This window comes from Vulpes vulpes, chromosome 1 (assembly GCF_048418805.1).
Source record: "Vulpes vulpes isolate BD-2025 chromosome 1, VulVul3, whole genome shotgun sequence".
NCBI lineage: Eukaryota > Metazoa > Chordata > Mammalia > Carnivora > Canidae > Vulpes > Vulpes vulpes.
Window position 1 is genome coordinate 4,823,377 of NC_132780.1, and position 17,847 is coordinate 4,841,223.

The 17,847-nt window shown below is 40.2% G+C and overlaps 1 protein-coding gene across 4 annotated transcripts in view; it reads left to right on the forward strand.

The window, feature by feature from the left end:
* Positions 1-3,510: 3,510 nt before the first annotated feature.
* The window catches only part of UBA2 (ubiquitin like modifier activating enzyme 2), a 41,922-nt gene continuing 27,585 nt past the window's right edge, over positions 3,511-17,847 (forward strand). For 2 of the 4 annotated variants that reach the window (XR_012000083.1, XR_012000082.1), the window contains exons 1-6: positions 3,647-3,863; positions 6,044-6,127; positions 7,260-7,330; positions 8,732-8,796; positions 10,411-10,511; positions 12,193-12,314. Coding sequence is in view for 2 of the 4 variants with exons in the window: in XM_026010152.2 (XP_025865937.1) it covers positions 3,726-3,863; positions 6,044-6,127; positions 7,260-7,330; positions 8,732-8,796; positions 10,411-10,511; positions 12,193-12,314 (581 nt within the window). In the remaining 2 variants the exon portion in view is untranslated. Of the gene's footprint in view, positions 3,864-4,361; positions 4,414-6,043; positions 6,128-7,259; positions 7,331-8,731; positions 8,797-10,410; positions 10,512-12,192; positions 12,315-17,847 lie in introns of all 4 variants that reach the window. The other 2 variants (XM_072750439.1, XM_026010152.2) reach the window with 2 other exon arrangements.

Consider the following 17,847-nt stretch of genomic DNA (forward strand, 5'->3'; position numbering starts at 1 on the left):
ATGACGTGGGGTTCTCCTGGGCAGTGTGTGACTGGTGGGAACGCCACCTGGTCCTGCCTCCCAGGGCACCTGGAGGAAAGTGGCTGGCTGGGTTCAAACTGAACTTGCTGGCAGTGAGGCTTTCAGCACATAGGAGAAGAGGAATAATTTTCTCTTTACCCTTCTAGGTACTTACTGAGAATCTGTAAGAAAAGACAGATTGACAGAAGAAAAAGAGAAGTATATGTATACCTCCTATATAGATGGGAGATATCCAGCAAAACCGAGTACCTTCTCAAAATGGCCCGAGCTATTACATCACATACCACCTTCAGCTAAAGACAAAAGAGAGATGTGGGGTGCACAGACTGGTCACAAGAAGTTATCAGGCAACACATAGCAAACAAGGGTAGCATTGTTAAATATTGTCAGGGAAAGAAGATAATGAGAAAGTAAGTCCAACATGAACCCATTCAAATGTAAAACTGCGGGGGTGCCTGCCTGGCTCAGTCAGAAAAGCTCTTGAGTTCTAGCCCCACATTGGGTATAGAGATTACTTAAATAAAACCAAAGGAATTGAATGCATGAATGAATGAATGAAAAACTTGGGGATCCCTGGGTGGCTCAGCGGTTTGGCGCCTGCCTTTGGCCCAGGGCGCGATCCTGGAGACCCGGGATCGAATCCCACATCGGGCTCCCGGTGCATGGAGCCTGCTTCTCCCTCCGCCTGCGTCTCTGCCTCTCTCTCTCTCTCTGTGACTATCATAAATAAATAAAAATAAACAGAAAAACTGCCTGTTTTTACTTAGGAGACATAGATCAAGAAAGAGGTGTGTGGGGGGAAAGGGGATATGCACCTGGGTGGCTCAGCCAGAAGAGTATGTGAGTCTTTATCTCATCTTGGGGTTGAGTTTGAACCCCACACAAGGTGTAGTGATTACTTAAAAACAAAAAAATAAAAAGACAAAGGCCATCAAGAGCCCTGAGGAGTGGGATTAGGCATGGGTGGGCCTTTAGAGCTTTCACTTCCAGCACTTGCATCCTATTTGAATTTGTTAAGGCATGCAGGCATTTTACACTTTATACTCACACACACAAATCCACAAAGAAAAAGATAAAGCCCTCAAAATTAGGTAATTTTTGGCCCAGCCTGGCCTAGGGGAAGAGAAGTGAGGCAGAGAAGCAAGGAAAGGTGGTTCCCATTCACTGAGTGTCTAGAGGGATAAGTAAGATCAGCATCCTGGGAAGGGTCTTCTTTAGATTTAACTGCCACGATGGGGTCTTTGTAAAAGCTAACCCTGTGTAGGGAAGCAACATCGGCAGCCACTTGCAGGGGTGCCTCCCGTGCACTTCCTGCACTCCTGCAAGGACCAGACCAACTTGGCATGTGGGTGGTGAGCCATGCAGCTGATGAGAAAGACCACAGAAGTCTAAAAGCATTTTCCTGTTTTCTCTTTACCTTTTCCAATAATTTTTTCTTACTGAATATATTTTGTATATATAACATTGTGTAAGTGTACAGTGTGCTATGTGTTAACTTCATACATTTACATATTGTGAGATGATTGCTGTTGTAGCAATATTTAGCATGTTAAAAAAACAAAGTTCAACTGTTCAACTGAGTGTAAAGATCTAACTGGCTTTAGTCAATGATTCATGAGTCTGACAGCATCCCATCTAGCAAGTAGAAAGTTCTGAGTTGTTCAAAATAGAAGTGTTTATAGGCAGAAGGATGGTGGGGCAGGAAGTTACCTAACCTTCCTATGAGGGTCTTATCAGCCAGATGAAATCACTAGTGCTGATGGGGAATTTCCAGACTGGTTTAAAATTCCACTCCTAGGAAAGGCCAAAATTGCAATTAGGTTAGGTATTATCTCTTGGTTTGCTCGTTTGGGGCTTAGCACAAGTGACTCCATTTTTGGCCTTTTCTTTTTTACAGGTACCTCTATCACATTACATAATTATCTTTCTCTTTAGTATTTGGGATAATTTTTTTTTTTTTTTTTTTTAGAAGTAACATTTTCTTTGAGGAGCATGAGCATCTGGAAATACAAAAAAGCCTACAGAAGAAATAAAATTATCCACAATTCAACCACACACAGATACAGAAAAATGTTAACTGACTTTCTAACTGCTTTTTATTTTTTTTTATTTTTTATTTTTTTAATTTTTATTTATTTATGGTAGTCACAGAGAGACAGAGAGAGAGAGGCAGAGACATAGGCAGAGGGAGAAACAGGCTCCATGCAGCGGGAGCCCGATGTGGGACTCGATCCCGGGTCTCCAGGATCGCGCCCTGGGCCAAAGGCAAGCGCCAAACCACTGCGCCACGCAGGGATCCCCCTAACTGCTTTTTAATATATTTTTGTTTTTACAAAATTTAATCATATAAAGTTTTGTATCTTTTAACATTATATTGCATTATGTTGTGATGATTTTTGAATATTTCCAAATTACTCTTATTAAAAAAAAAAAAAAAAAAGACAAGCCCAAAATTGGGTTGGTTAGGCTAAGTCTCACATCACCAAGCAGACTTACTTACAGTTTCAGGCTCTCCCAGAAATGGAATCTTAAACCAGTCAATCAGGAATTGCCTGATCAGGGGCACCTGGCTGCATCAGTCAGAAGATTGCGTGACTCTTGGTCTCAGGGTTGTTGAGTTTGAGCCCCACATTGTGTGTGGAGATTATGTAAATAAATATATATTTAAAATTTTTTAAAGTTAGGTAATTACCTGATAGAAGGAAAGTAACCTTGCAGTAACAGACCCCATACTTGTAGGACTTCCTTGCTCCTTCTCCCTTGCAGCCATGAAAGTCTTTGTACCGCTCCTCAGAGCTCTTTTCTGTCTCCTAGGTTGAATGGTGCTCAATTGGAATTGAGGTTTGCTCCAATAAACACATTTTAAAAATATGCCTCAGTTTATATTTTAACACCCTCTAGGAAAGCTTTGCTTCAGAATCCTTATCTATGGGCAACCTGGGTGGCTCAGTGGTTTGGTGCTGCCTTCAGCCCAGGGCATGATCCTGGAGACCCAGGATGAGTCCCACCTCCGGCTGCCTGCATGGAGCCTGCTTCTCCCTCTGCCTGTTACACTCTCATGGATAAATAAATTAAAATCTTGGAAAAAAAAAAAAAAGAATCCTTACCTATAGCTACGGGAGTGCTTGTTTTCCTATCCTTTGACCACACGGAATGCCACACTTTTTCTTTTGCTGGATTCACAGGTGAAAAGGACTTAAGCACGGTTTTACAATTCTTTGATTACACATTGTAATGTTTATTGGTCATATGCATTTCCTTTGCGAGTGCCTGTTCACATCCCTGGCCTGTGTTCCCTCGTTGGGGGGGGGGGGGGGTGACATCTGCTCTCTTGTTAATTTGCCAGAACTCTTTACATACAGCGGCATCTATTTTCAAACGCGCACGGAAGCCTCGGCTGGGAGTGCAAACCCCCCGGGCTTACAAAGCCGGCCGCTGGGGTTCCCAAAGCCGGACGGCGGCTCCTGGCGCGTCGGCGACCACCGCCACCAGGCCGGGTCCGACGCGGCCGCGAGCGGGGCTTCGCGCTGGGCCCATCCTACACGCGGCCGGGGCTCCCCGCGCGGCCCGGGCGTCGCCCGCTCGGCGCCAACGGCGGCCGCAGTGCGCAGGAACGGAAGTCAGGCCGCCCTTCCCCCACCTGCTTCCGGCCGCCGCTCAGTTCTCGCGCCTCCGCCTCCGCCGCGGCTCGTGGTCGTCCCGCCATGGCACTGTCGCGGGGGCTGCCCCGGGAGCTGGCCGAGGCCGTGGCCGGGGGCCGGGTGCTGGTGGTGGGCGCGGGCGGCATCGGCTGCGAGCTCCTCAAGAACCTCGTGCTCACCGGCTTCTCTCACATCGACCTGGTGAGGGCCCGGCGTGCGCGCGGGCTGAATGGCGGGCCGCCCGCGGGGGGCCGGGGCGCGGGGGGCGGCGGCGGGGCGGCGGCGGGCCTGCAGGCCCCGGGGTCGTGGGCGCCCGCGGCGCCGCGCGGGACGCCGGGAGGCCGCGGGCCGGGGTCCTCCGGGCGCCCCTCCCCCCTCCCCCCGGGGGCAGCGGCGGCGCTGGGCTGGGGGAGCGGCCTCGCGTGCCCGGCTCCCGCGGGGGGCGATGGTGCGCGCGTCGTGGGGTCGTGACCGTTGGTGTCGGCGGTCACGGGAGCCGGTGGCTGCGGAGCGCTCGTCCCGAGCCCCACGCAGTTCTGAGCGGTTAACTTGCCTTAACGCATCTTGTCTTCGCTGCCCCCGTAAGGTTGCAAACGCCATTTTCATCCCCCACCCCCTCACCCCCGCCGTTTTAAAAAAAGAAGAAGAAGAAGAAGAAAAGTGAGCTCTAGGAGCATTTTTTTTTTTTTTTTTTTTAAGTAACTTAGCGAAGCAAGTGGCAGGACTGCTTGGGGACCGGCGCTCCTCTGCTGTGGGTATAATCCGCGTGACTGTCCCTGTTATCTCCGTAGATAGCCCTAAACGTCCCCCAAGACGTTGGTGAGGATCGGGACTCTTGGCGCTCCTGTCCAGTGACTGTAATCTTAAATACTATTAAATGTGAACTTTTTTTTTTTTTTTTTTAAGAAATTGGAGGTGTTAACGAGGAGGCTGGATGTGAGTTTAAGTCGTCTTGAAGGTGTAGTGGAAATACGGAATGGGGGGAAAAAAAAAGAAGTGACAGACTGAACTAAGAAATGATTTGGGGATGGGGGACCCGGCTGGAGAATTTACACATTTTTCCTTTGGCTGTTAGAAGGGTAGCCTGCCTTCCCATCCGGTTCTGGACCTCAGATCCAGATGGGATTTGTGCCCTGAGCTGGTAACTGCTGCTACACGTTTAAAAAGAACCGTTTTGTAATAGGACAGTAGATTGGGCGCCTGAAAAAGAAACGCTGATTTTTTTTTTTTTTTTGATTTAATTTTTGTAATAAACGTGGAAAGTGCAGGTAGAAAATGTTTAGGTGGTTATATAGTGATTTTTTTTTTTTTTTTCAGAAATTATAACCTAAACTGTTAAAATGTTTCATGATAAGAACGTTTTGGTTACTCTATATAAGTTTGGAGTGGAATGAAGTCTTTAGTCGTTTTCTTCCATTATGTTTGTTTATTTATTCATGAGAGAGAGAGACAGAGACACAGGCAGAGGGAGAAGCAGGCTCCATGCAGGGAGCCCAATATGGGATTTGATCCCAGGTCTCCAGGATCAGGCCCTGGGCGGAAGGGAGGCGCTCAACCGCTGAGCCACCCAGGAATCCCCGTTATGTTTATTTTTAAGCAGCAGTTAGTAGTAGTTAAAAGGTGACACTACTTCTTTAACCTTGTGTAGACCTTTCCTTTCGCAGCCCTTAGGTAATGATTATAATAAATGGAGTTGTGCGTGAATGAAGACTTGAACTAAAGCAGCAAAAATTCAGTAAATCTGCCAAGTATCATTTAAGAGAAACAAGTCAGATTAATATATTGGGTTTGATAGTAATTAATTAGATTGATAGATAAATGAGTTATATATTCATTTTCAATAGACACATAATTTTATGCCATGTAAGGAATTTCCAAACATACTTGCCAGGATGATTAAACAAACAAACAAAAAATGCATCCTTTCTAAAATATTTCTGAGAAAAATATCTCTGAAATTAAATCCTGACTTTTTTACATTTATTTTTATTTTTTTAAGATTTTATTTATTTATTCATGAGAGACACAGAGGCAGAGACACAGTCAGAGGGAAAAATAGGCTCCATGCAGGGAGCCCGACATGGGACTCGATCCCAGCACCCGGGATCAAGCCCTGGGCCGAAGACGGCGATAAACTGCAGAGCCACCCGGGCTGCTGTTGACTTTTTTTTCAATTAAGTCCCAAGTCCTTTTTTTTTTTTAATGTGTTGTTTGTTATTTTTATCAGTTTGACAATTTTGGTATTGCTGGTTGAAAGTGAAAAGCATTTTCTCTGCTGATGTGACAAAGAGCAAGAGTTTGGGTTATGAATGCTGAAGATAGTAGTATTGCTCAAACATACTAGAAAATTTGTGATTTATCTGGAGTTTATGCACTTGTAGATTGATCTGGATACTATCGATGTCAGCAACCTCAACAGGCAATTTTTGTTTCAAAAGAAACATGTTGGAAGATCAAAGGCCCAGGTAACTTTATTTTTCTTATACTTTTTGTCTTTATTCATTAATATTTGTGCATTTTGGTGTATCTTCTCTTTATGGTATCAGGTTAATTGGGACTCTTCAGTAGGAGGGAGAATTGGGGGAAGCTGCCTCTGTAAAAAGAGATTGTGAAGAATAAAAATAAAAAGATGTGGAATAAAGTACTAAAGACTACATCCTCCTGTTGTAGGGTGTTGAGGAAATAGATGTGCTCTACCAGGTCCTGTAAATGGTATTCCCTTCATATTTAGATTTCGCATTGTTTGCTTAGGGTGAGCTTTGTTCCAATGTTTCCTAGAGGTTGACTGCTCCTGTATTTGGGGGCAAGAGAAGCAACAGCCTCTGCTCCTGTCTCTTGTAGAAAAAGAGCCTTCCCTGAGGTTCTAAGCCACCTTGGCTTTTCCTTAGTGCCTTGAATGTTCCATCTTGAATCAGAGTCTTAAAAAACATCTTTTTACTTTGCTTTTCTCCCAACCCTTTTGGCAAACTCCCACTCTGTTCTCTTTTTTAGTTTCCAAAATTTGGCTTCCTTCTCTAGAGATACACTCCAAATAAACCTTCTAGACTAAGTCAGACCTTCCTCTTATACAATTTCTACTTTTTTTTTTAAAGATATTTTTATTTATTTAAGTAATCTCTACACAACGTGGGGCCGGAACTCAAAACCCCAAGATCAAGAGTAGCCCGCTCTTCTGACTGAGCCAGCCAGGCACCCTACAGCTTCTCCTTTTTCTCTGTATCATTTATCATAGTTCATAGTTCTGTTTATGTACACTAATTAGCGTTACTTTGGTTTACTAAGTGCTTCATACAGATACTGGCACAAAGAAGATACTCAGTAAATGTTTATTGAATGAATAAATGACAGTTACTGCATTTTATATTCTTGTTGACGCTTGCTATTCATGTAGATGTGTATAAGGGAAGGAGCCAGCTCTCATTTTATAAATATATATCATTTTAATCATTGAAATGCACATTTTTATATTTCTTTAGTTTTTAATACAAATAAGATATGTAAGTAGATGAAACAGTTTGTCATCCATAAATAAACTTGAAATACAGAGAATTGTAGCAATTGAGTAAATTAGTAATTTAGTGTTGTTTGTTTTTCCAGGTTGCCAAAGAAAGTGTACTGCAGTTTTACCCGAAAGCTAATATCATAGCCTATCATGACAGCATCATGAAGTATGTTCTAATTATTATGTTGCAAAACTGTTGTTTTGTGAATTAAACTTTGAAAGTATAAGGTATTTTTGTTAACTTGATCCAGGAGTTTGAAGTCCTTCTGCTTTTAAAAATGATTTTTCAAAAAATAAAAAAATAAAAATAAAAATGATTTTTCTATCCTAATTATAGAGAAGAAACTGCTGGTTATCAGGGGAGGTGGATGGGGATGGATTAAATAAGTGATGGGGATTAAGGAGGGCACTGTGATGAGCACCACGTGTTGTGTTGTATGTAAGTGTTGAGTCACTAAATAATATACTGTATGTTAACTAACTGGGATTTAAATAAAAACATAAATTATTTTTCTAGATAAAATGTCATAGCTTGTACCCACATAATTAAGTAGAGTTTTTATAAATAGTTTATATAACGGATTTAAATGAGTTAGAGGCAAAATATTTTAATATTTTAAATAAGTTACTGAAACTTACACAGGGCCTTATGTTTTTGTTTTAAATAAAGATACACTAAACTATGAAAAATCCTTATATGTGATAATTCAGACTTCTAAATATATCGCTCTCATTCTGATTGATTGCATCTGTGGTCTTTTTCAGTTTAAACGATTCCTTCCCAAAATAATTTGTTTGGACTATGACGTCTGTACTATAACACTAGAAATTGTGATGGGGGCCATATATAAATACGCTCTGATTTCAGTAAAGATAGAGTAAATACAAAAAAAAAAAAAAAAAAAAAAAAGAGTAAATACATAATTTTGGAAGTGTTGGGACAAAGGAACCCTGGGTCTGAATTGTCTTTTATAGTTGTTGTCTAGCTTACAAGTAAGTGGTATTAAAAATAATAACTTCTTGTTTGAGGTCTGCAATTAGAGTCTTTTACTTTCTCAGGAAATTTGTATCTCTAGTTTCTTTTATTCTCTGGATGTTTGCTCTGCAAACCTTCCTGTAGCTCTCTGTAACCCCTTTGCCCTGTGTTGCTTTCCCAGTGCTTCTAAAAGCAGGGACCCTAGAGGCCTGAACCCTGCCTGATCCTAACCATGTGAGGTGAAGTCAGAGGCCAGGCAGATCCTGGGAATGTGTTCTTTATATGTTCCCAGGCTGCCTGGCAAAGGCCTGTGGGACTGGTGAAGTCATGCCATCTTTCTGCCAGTTTGAGATCCTGCTCTTAGGCCCTAGATTGCTGGCCAGAAAGGATGCCTAGTCACAGGGAGTAAGGGGAAATTATTTCTTTGAAATCTGCTATGGTGTTTGGAAAAAGTCCAACCTATTATACCCCTAGTATCAATTATTTTTGCACTGTTATTTTAATATGCTTTTTAGGATACTGTATTCTGTGAAGATCAGGTGTAAGGCCAGTTGTTTTAGTGACATTGTTTTGTTTTGTTTTATTTTGTAGCCCTGACTATAATGTGGAATTTTTTCGACAATTTATATTGGTTATGAATGCTTTAGATAACAGAGGTGAGATTATTTTAATACATTTAATTTCTAAGTATTTCCCTTCCTCCAAAACAAGGCTGTTTTCCACTTGTAGCGTTTAAAGTATGTCCTAATGAGTTTCATGTAGAGGGAAGTAAGGTTAGCTTTAAAATTTACCAGTTGATTGTAACTTTAACTAGAACTGGTTTCAGGCAGGAATTTAGCTATCATTTACTCTGCTTGTTCTACCAAAAGGTGTGAATATAGAAGTTGTTAAAATCACTAAAGAGGGTGACTACATATGATATGTGGGTGTGTGCTTGTTTCAGAGTATCCCATCACTTAAGCAGTGTGACTTCCTTCATTTACATGGCGATCTAAGAAATATCAGTGCCTACATCTCATCTCAAAACCAGTTAAGTCAGTCTCTGAATGGGGCCTGAACATCTTTTTTTCCCAAGATTCCCACATAATTCTAAAGTGCAATCAGGGCTGTAAAACCACTGTTTTGAGATTGAGGCAACGGGATGTCAAAGTTCATGTAGATGCCATGGATCTTGAATTATTTTAGGTATAGCTCGTGTGCCAGGATAACAGACTGGATTCTGTTTAGACGTACACATTATTAGATCATTTAAGCTTTTCACAAATAGTGGGTGATGTTTCTTAAAATCAAGTGTTATATAGCCAGGCATTGTTCTGCATGGGAAACATCTGTGGAGTGATTTGTAACAATTTTGAGCCAGAAATACCAAAGAATAAACACAAAGTAGCATGAGGAAGGGTCAGAGTTACCTTTTTTTTTTTTTTTTTTTTTTTTAAGTTTTATTTATTTACTTGAGAGAGTAAGTGAGTGGGAGCAGTGGCAGAGAGAATCTCAAGCTGACCCTGAGCAAGGAGAACCCTGAGCGTGGAGCTGACACACAGGCCAGATACCAAGACCCTGAGATTGTGACCTGAGCCAAAACCAAGAGTGGGGTACTCAACTGACTGAGCCACCCACACCTCCCAGAATGACTTTTAACTAGACTCCTTTTTCTTCCCCTTGGCCTTAAACTGCCTTAATAGTTCCAAGTTGATGTTCTGTATTCTCCATTCACTTCTATATGTTACCTGCTAATTTTTTTAGAATAATAGTAAGAACTCAAAACACATTGAAACAATGCTTTAGCTAAGATTAACAGAGTAGGCACAGCAATAGAAGAAAAAGGCGACACTTTGGGATTTAAAAATTATTTATAGGGGTACTTTCCAGTGGAGTAAATTTGTGCTATAAATTATGTTTGAAATTTTGCTAGTGAATGTCTCTTAAATATAGCAGTTTTATTTACTCTGGTCATAGCTATAAGAAAATTGCATTGAAATAAAAAAAAACAATAGTTCGGGTAAATGTTATCCTAACTAAAGGTAATTGTTTTTTTTTTTCCCCCCGTAAATTACTGCTAACTAGGGACACCTGGGTGGCTCAGCTATTGAGTGTTTGCCTTTGGTTCAGGGCGTGATCCCAGAGTCCCGGGATCGGGTCCCGCATTGGGCTCCCTGTGAGGAGCCTGCTTCTCCGTCTGCCTGTGTCTCTGCGTCTCTCTCTCTCTGACTTTCATGAGTAAATAAACTCTTTAAAAACAAAAACACTGCTAACTAGTATTTTTCTTTCAGCTGCTCGCAACCATGTTAATAGGATGTGCCTGGCAGCTGATGTTCCTCTTATTGAGAGTGGAACTGCTGGTTACCTTGGGCAAGTAACTACCATCAAAAAGGTAAAGTAAGTTTTTTTCACTTCCCAAATAATTTTTTTGGACCTCAAGGGAGGGAAGAAGTAAACTTTGAATTTATATGATATGGGCTGGTCAGCATCCAAGAAACAGGGATTTTTGTACTGTGATAAAACATAGATACTATAAAAGTAATGAAAAGAATATAGGGCAGAGATTTTTTAGCTTGGTGCTATTTTGCTTCTGTAGCTTATATATTAAAATTATTAGACTGGTAAGCTTAATAAAATTACATTTACAAATTCTTTGTAGCTATGAGACTGCATGTCATGCTGTAGTTGACATGATAAAACAGTCTTCTGCAAAATTACTTTTTATCTGAAGTCTGGACTCAGTAGATCTTTGAAGAGTACTTTGAAAATTTTTGGGGTATTTCTGAAATATTTCAAACAGAATAATAGAGCAAATGAATACTTGTAGACTTACAATGGAGTTTTACAAAATTCAACGTTGTCCTCTTTTTCCTCTTAGTTCTTTTAGGAAATTAAACATAGTTACATATGAGGAATCATTTTGCAGGTTTTGAAACCAAAACTTGGATTACATTCCTTAAAATTTGCTACTTTTGTCTGTTACTTGGCAGTTTACCCATATTGAAAATTGTGGCTCTGCTTCTTTCCTTTTAGCTGGTAAATACTACTATTAGAAGCTTATTTAGTATCCTTTTACAAAGACTTTTGTAAATATCAGTGTGTATTAAATTTACTTAAATCACTAGGGTCCTTCAGAGTCTGTTCATAAGTTCAGCAGTAGTTCTCTTTTCCACTGTGATTTGACGGATGGCTGCTTGTCGTATGGCTGCTGCCCCCAAGAAAGTTACTGTGAAAGATACTAGAAATGGTACTATGGAGAAAGTCCTGGATTTGCTGCTACATATGTTAAAACAATATTTCTAGGTTTTGGTTCTTTAACCAGTATTAGAAAGACATTGCTCATTAACATGATCCTAAGGTACTAGTATGTATTAAGACTGAGGTTGAGAATTGCTGAAATGAGGAATATTCATTTATGGTTTTGAAAAATTGTCTTAGGTGCCATAGACTTGTTCCAAAGATTCCTTACATTGCAAATTAAAATGTAACCTTAGCTCAACAAAATGAAGATTTTATTTGGTGGTAATCTAGGATTTTTCTGTATACATAGGTGGTTCTTGAAATGAATAATTATTTTTAGCTTTCTTAATTTTTAGGAGATTATAAGGTAAGGCTATGAATAATATTTAAATAACTGAGGTTCACACCTTTGAGAGATAATTGGTTAGAAAGCTATTGTAAAAAAAAAAAGCTGTTATTTGTCTTTTAGTAGTTTTTCTTTTGTTTAGTGTGATTAAGGGAAACTTCATATTGATATTCAGGTGCAGTTGGGTTTTTTTTTGTTTTGTTTTGTTTTTTGGGTTTTTTTTTTTTTTAGCTTGTGAGTGGTGCTTACTGGACCAGGAGTCAAGAATCCTGGCTTAGGTTTAGCTGTGACTGTGATTCATTCAATTCACATTTCTTACAGTTTCTCCTCTGTAAAGGAAGGATTTTGAAGTCACTGATATTTTAAAATATGCTTGACAGTATAAAATCCAGTTAGAGTAGATGAATGAATGTTTATTATCTTACTTTATAATGTTGAGAAACCACCAGTGTGGGATAAATGACTTTCTCATATCCTGACTTTGCAGGGTGTAACTGAGTGTTATGAATGTCATCCCAAACCTACCCAGAGAACTTTTCCTGGCTGTACAATTCGTAACACACCATCAGAACCTATTCATTGCATCGTTTGGGCAAAGTATTTGTTCAAGTAAGAGTGTATCTATTTTTGGGCATATTTTCAGTATTGTCGATGGGAAATGGGGTCATTTTTATTTAAATATTTTGGAGAGATTGTACTTAGGAGGAATATTCTTTTAAATATGGCAAAGAGACACTTCAGTAGCTTTCTTTTGATATCTCTTGCGCTAAATTCAGCCAACATTGTATCCATGCCTGTTAACATACCATAGACTATTTAGGAAGCCTGATATTGGAGACAGGCATGTAACTAAAGGAATACAAATTTGTGTATTTGGAATTATAAAAACAGCAGCAACTCATTGGTTAAAAAAAGATTACGGGGGAGTGCCTGGGTGGCTCAGTCAGTTAAGCATCTACCTTTAGCTTGGGGCGTGTCCCAGGGCCCTGTTAGTGGGGAGCCTGCTTCTCTCTCTCTCTCTCTCTCTCTCTCCCTCCCTCTGACCCTCCACCCCCACTTCTTTGTGCTCTCTCTTTCAAATAAGTAAAATCTTTTTTTTAAAACCGAGATTGTGGAAATTAAAAATATTTTGTAATGATAATGAAAATAATACATGTGAAACTTGGATGCATTGAATATGGCAGTTGATAGAAAAGTTCTAGGCATATACACATAAAGAAAGATGAACCTTAATGAGCTAAGGACCCAATTTATATTGGAAAAAGGATAAACTCCAAGGAAATTAGTGGGAAGGAGGTAATTGAGATAAGGGGGAAAAATACTTCTTTGAGTTCAGTCATGACAAGGAGAGAGAAATAACTAAATGAGGAATATAATCTCAGGACAGAGGGATCCCTGGGTGGCGCAGCGGTTTGGCGCCTGCCTTTGGCCCAGGGTGCGATCCTGGAGACCCGGGATCGAATCCCACGTCAGGCTCCCGGTGCATGGAGCCTGCTTCTCCCTCTGCCTGTGTCTCTGCCTCTCTCTCTCTCTCTCTGTGACTATCATAAATAAATAAAAATTAAAAAAAAAAAATAATCTCAGGACAGATTTACGTAATAGTAAATAACAAAAGGATGATAATAAAAAGACCATGCTGGTATACAGAAATTTTTAATGATCTGGATAAATTCATTAAAAAAAAAAAGAGCACAGTGAGGAGGGACAGAGGGAGAAAATCTCAAGCAGACTCCATGCTGAGCATGGAGCCCAGTAAGGGGGTCGGTCTCACTACTTGTGAAATTACCATCTGGACCAAAACTGAGAGTCAGATCCTTAACTGACTGCTTGCTACTCAGGCACTATTGGATAAATTCACTGTGAAAAAAACTGACTCAAAGAAATAGAAAGCCTCAATAGTACTATGCCTTAGGGGAATTTAACCAGTGTTTTAAATTCTTTTTTTTTTTTTTTTTTTTTTAATTTTTATTTATGATAGGCACACAGTGAGAGAGAGAGAGGCAGAGACGCAGAGACACAGGCAGAGGGAGAAGCAGGCTCCATGCACCGGGAGCCCGATGTGGGATTCGATCCCGGGTCTCCAGGCTCGCGCCCTGGGCCAAAGGCAGGCGCCAAACCGCTGCGCCACCCAGGGATCCCCAGTGTTTTAAATTCTGAGTGATGCACCAAACTTAGGTGAATTTACTGGTGATCTCCACTGAACTTGAAAGTACTAGATCAAAATAATGTTAAGTAAACTGTCCCATAGACATTTTTTTTTTTAAATGAATATTAGTTTACATTTACAGGACTGTCATGTCTTTGATAACAAAACCACATAAGGTCATTATGGAGTAACAGAATTTTAAGCCTTTTTTTTTTTTAAGCTTTATTTGTTTTAGTGTGTCCACATTCTTGTAAGAGTGTGGGGAGGGCCTCAACGGGGAAAGAGAGAGAAGCAGATTCCCTGCAGAGCTCAGAGCCCGACATAGGGCTCAGTCTCATGACTCTAAGATCACGACCCTGAGACAAAATCAAGAGTTAGATGCTGAACTGACTTAGCCACCCAGAGACCCTCAAGACATTCTTATTTATAAATGTAGATGCAAAAGTCTTGTGCAAAATAGTAGCATACAAATCTAGAATTTTGTAAAACAGAAGGTGTGCCATGACCAGGTTGTATTTATTCCAAGAATATAAGCACAGTTTAATAAAGGTCTTTCACTTCATTAAGAAATTAAAGAGGGGGCAGCCCAGGTGGCTCAGCAGTTTAGCACTGCCGTCAGCCCAGGACTGGATCCTGGAGACCCAGGATCGAGTCCCACATCTAGGCTCCCTGCATGGAGCCTGCTTCTCCCTCTGCCTATGTCTCTGCCTCTCTCTCTCTCTCTCTCTCTCTCTCTCTCTCTCTCTCTCTGTCTCATGAATAAATACAAATCTTTATAAAAAGAGGGAGAGAAACTATATAATCAAGATGTAGAAAAAGCATCTGACAAAATTTAGCAAACATCATTTCATGACAAATTCTTAGTGAATTAAAATTTTATCAACCTGGTAAAAGATATCTTTACAAACCTACAACCAACACTGATTTCCTTATTGATTGAGGTATAATGTATATGTACTCAGAAAAGTACACATATAATAATGGTATAACAGTGAAATTTCACAAAAAACATACTTACAAACTTTAAGTGGTAAACTTTTTCTTTTTAACAGATTTTACTTTTTAGAAATTTAAGATTTTCAGCAAAATTGAGGAGGTACAGAGTTCCCCCATTGTTTCTTGTGTTAGTATGATACATACGTAGTAATTAATGAACCACTGTTGATCCTTTTTTGTTAACTGAAGTCCATGGTTTATTCAGAGATCTTTCGTTTTTACCTAGTGTCCCTTTTTTGTTCCAGGGTACCACATTACCGTTAGTTGGGTCAGGTCTCTTTAGGCCTTAGGCCTCCTTTGGCTGTGATACTTTTTCAGACTTTCCTCCTTTTTGATGACCTGATAATTTTGAGGAGTGCTAGTCAGGTATTTTGTTAAGATGCTTTACTATGGGAAATTTTTTTGTGTCTGTTAACACTGTCATGAGCTATTGGAAGGGAAATCACACAGGTAGGTAAATTGCCATTTTCATGACATCATATGAAGAGTAAATATATTATTGAAGTATTGATGTGGTTTATAACTTAACGTTGGCCTTGATCATTTAACTAAGGTAGTGTTTGCCAGGCTTCTCCACTGTAAAGTTAACTCTGCTCCCCCCCCCCTTTTTTTTTAAGATTTTATTTATTTATCCATGAGAGACACAGAATGGCAGAGACAGGCAGAGGGAGAAGCAGGCTCCATACAGGGAGCCCAACGCAGGACTTGATCCTGGGTCTCCAGGATCACACCCTGGGCTGAAGGCAGGACTAAACTGCTGAGCCACCTGGGCTGCCATGCTCCCCTTTCTATATTGTATTGTACACTTCGGAAGGAAGTCATTGTGTGCATCTCACACCTAAGGAGTGGGAGCTGTGTTTGTTTTCTTGAGAGCATAGTGTCTACATAGAGTTCTTCTGCCTGGAAAATTTTTCTCACCTATTTATTGATTTATTCATCATTTATATCAGTATGCAGTCATTAAATATATTTTTCAGGTTAAATCCAGTAGTATGTTTGTTGCTCAGTTTTGGCTACTGGGAATTCTTTATTTTGGGTCTGTGCTCTTAGACATCAATGCCATCAATGGGGGGGAGGATGTTTAGGGAGTAATACCTTGCTTTCTGGTACTAGATGTTCCAGGCTCATCATGTTATTTCCTGCTGTAGAATCAGACTTTTCTCCAAGGAGCCTTGGTTCCTTTTATTAAAGAATGGCTTTAGAAATCAAGATTTGAATGTTTGGCATGCAGTGGTATCATTTCTTTTAGGCTCTCTTAACTAATAGAGCAAAGAATATATTTTATACTAATCTGTATATGTGTACAAATTTATAAACATTTCAGTATCCATCCTTATCTATATTAAGCTAAATGTGAATTCATACTAGTGTCTCCAGCTCTACTCCATTAGTACACGGATCATTCTAGCCTCCTCCCCGTGCTTATCTGTATAGTCCCACTCCAACAGGCAGAAACTTCCACTGTTTGCCATTCATATACTTAATATAAGCATTCTTTTATTAATTTATTTTTTTAAAGATTTTCTTTATTCATGAGAGACACAGAGGGGCAGAGGGAGAAGCTCCCTGTGGGGAGCCCTATGCAGGACTGGATCCCAGGACCCTGGGATCATGACCTGAGCCAAAGGCACATGCTCAACCACTGAGCCACGAAGGGGCCCCTAAGTTATTTTTTAAAGATTTTTTTATTTGAGGGAGTGCATGCATGAGTTGGAGGGAGAGGGAGAAGCAGACCCCCATTGAACCTGACTAAGGCCTTGATCCCAGGACCTTGAGATGAGGACCCCAGCTGAAGGCAGACACCCAACCAACAGAGCCACCTACATGCCTCGATACAAGCATTATTTTTAATGATAAAAGTTATAAATCAACTCTCTGAAATGATAGTGTGAAGGAGATTGCTGCTTCAATTTGGTGTTGTAATGAAGTTCCTGGCCAGCACAATAAGACAAAATTCAGGAGTAAGAGTTGATTAAGAAGAAACAAAACTTGTTTGCATATAGTTTGAAAAGCTCCAAAGAATCTATAGACAAATTATTAGAAATAATTAGTTGGCCATGTTGCTGAACTCAATCCCAAGACCCCAGGATCACACCCTGGGCCAAAGGCAGGCGCTAAACCGCTGAGCCACCCAGGCATCCTAATGTGAAATTTTAATATAAGCTAAAAGTAACTTACAGTATGTTACTGGTACAGAAATAGAAACACAGCCCTTGGGACAATGCAAAGCTCTTGGCCAGGGGTGCATTAAGAGATTCCAGATGAAAGAAGGGATTGAATTAAAGGTAGGACAATTTATTATCAATGTAGAAAAAAATTCTCCAAATAGTATATAAAAATTAAGTCCAGATAGATTTTTTTAAAGGTTTTATTTATTTATTCATGAGAGACAGAGAGAGAGGCAGAGATACAGGCAGAGGAAGAAGCAGGGAGCCCAGTGTGGGACTCAATCCTGGGTCTCCAGGATCACGACCTGGGCTGAAGGCAGTGCTAAACTGCTGACCCACCCAGGCTGCCCTAGATAGATTATTTAGATGTCAAAGGAAAAACACTATCTTTCTAATATGAGGGAAAATCTTTAGGAAACAATCTCAAGACTCAAAAAAGTGATAATCATAAAAGAAAGGATTGATTCATTTGAATCCATTAAATATTATTTGTCAAAAGACTGTATATATGAGAAAATATTTGCAACACAAATTCAACTAAAAATTATGATCTTAGAATATATTCCTGTGATCAAGAAATAAACAACCTGACAAAATAATACAAATAGGCATATTTTCACTTAGAGGGAAACCCACATAGGCAGTAAGCAAATGAAGATGTATTTAACTTCGTGACTAACTTTGTGAAAACTAAGAGTAAAATTATAAGGTACCATTTTATTCTTGGTAGGTTAGCAAAATGTTAAGTCTAGGGGGGAGTGAATTGATAGGAACTCGTGCATGCCTTGTGGGAGGTGGAAATTGATGAAGTGACTTTGGGAAACAAGTGGAC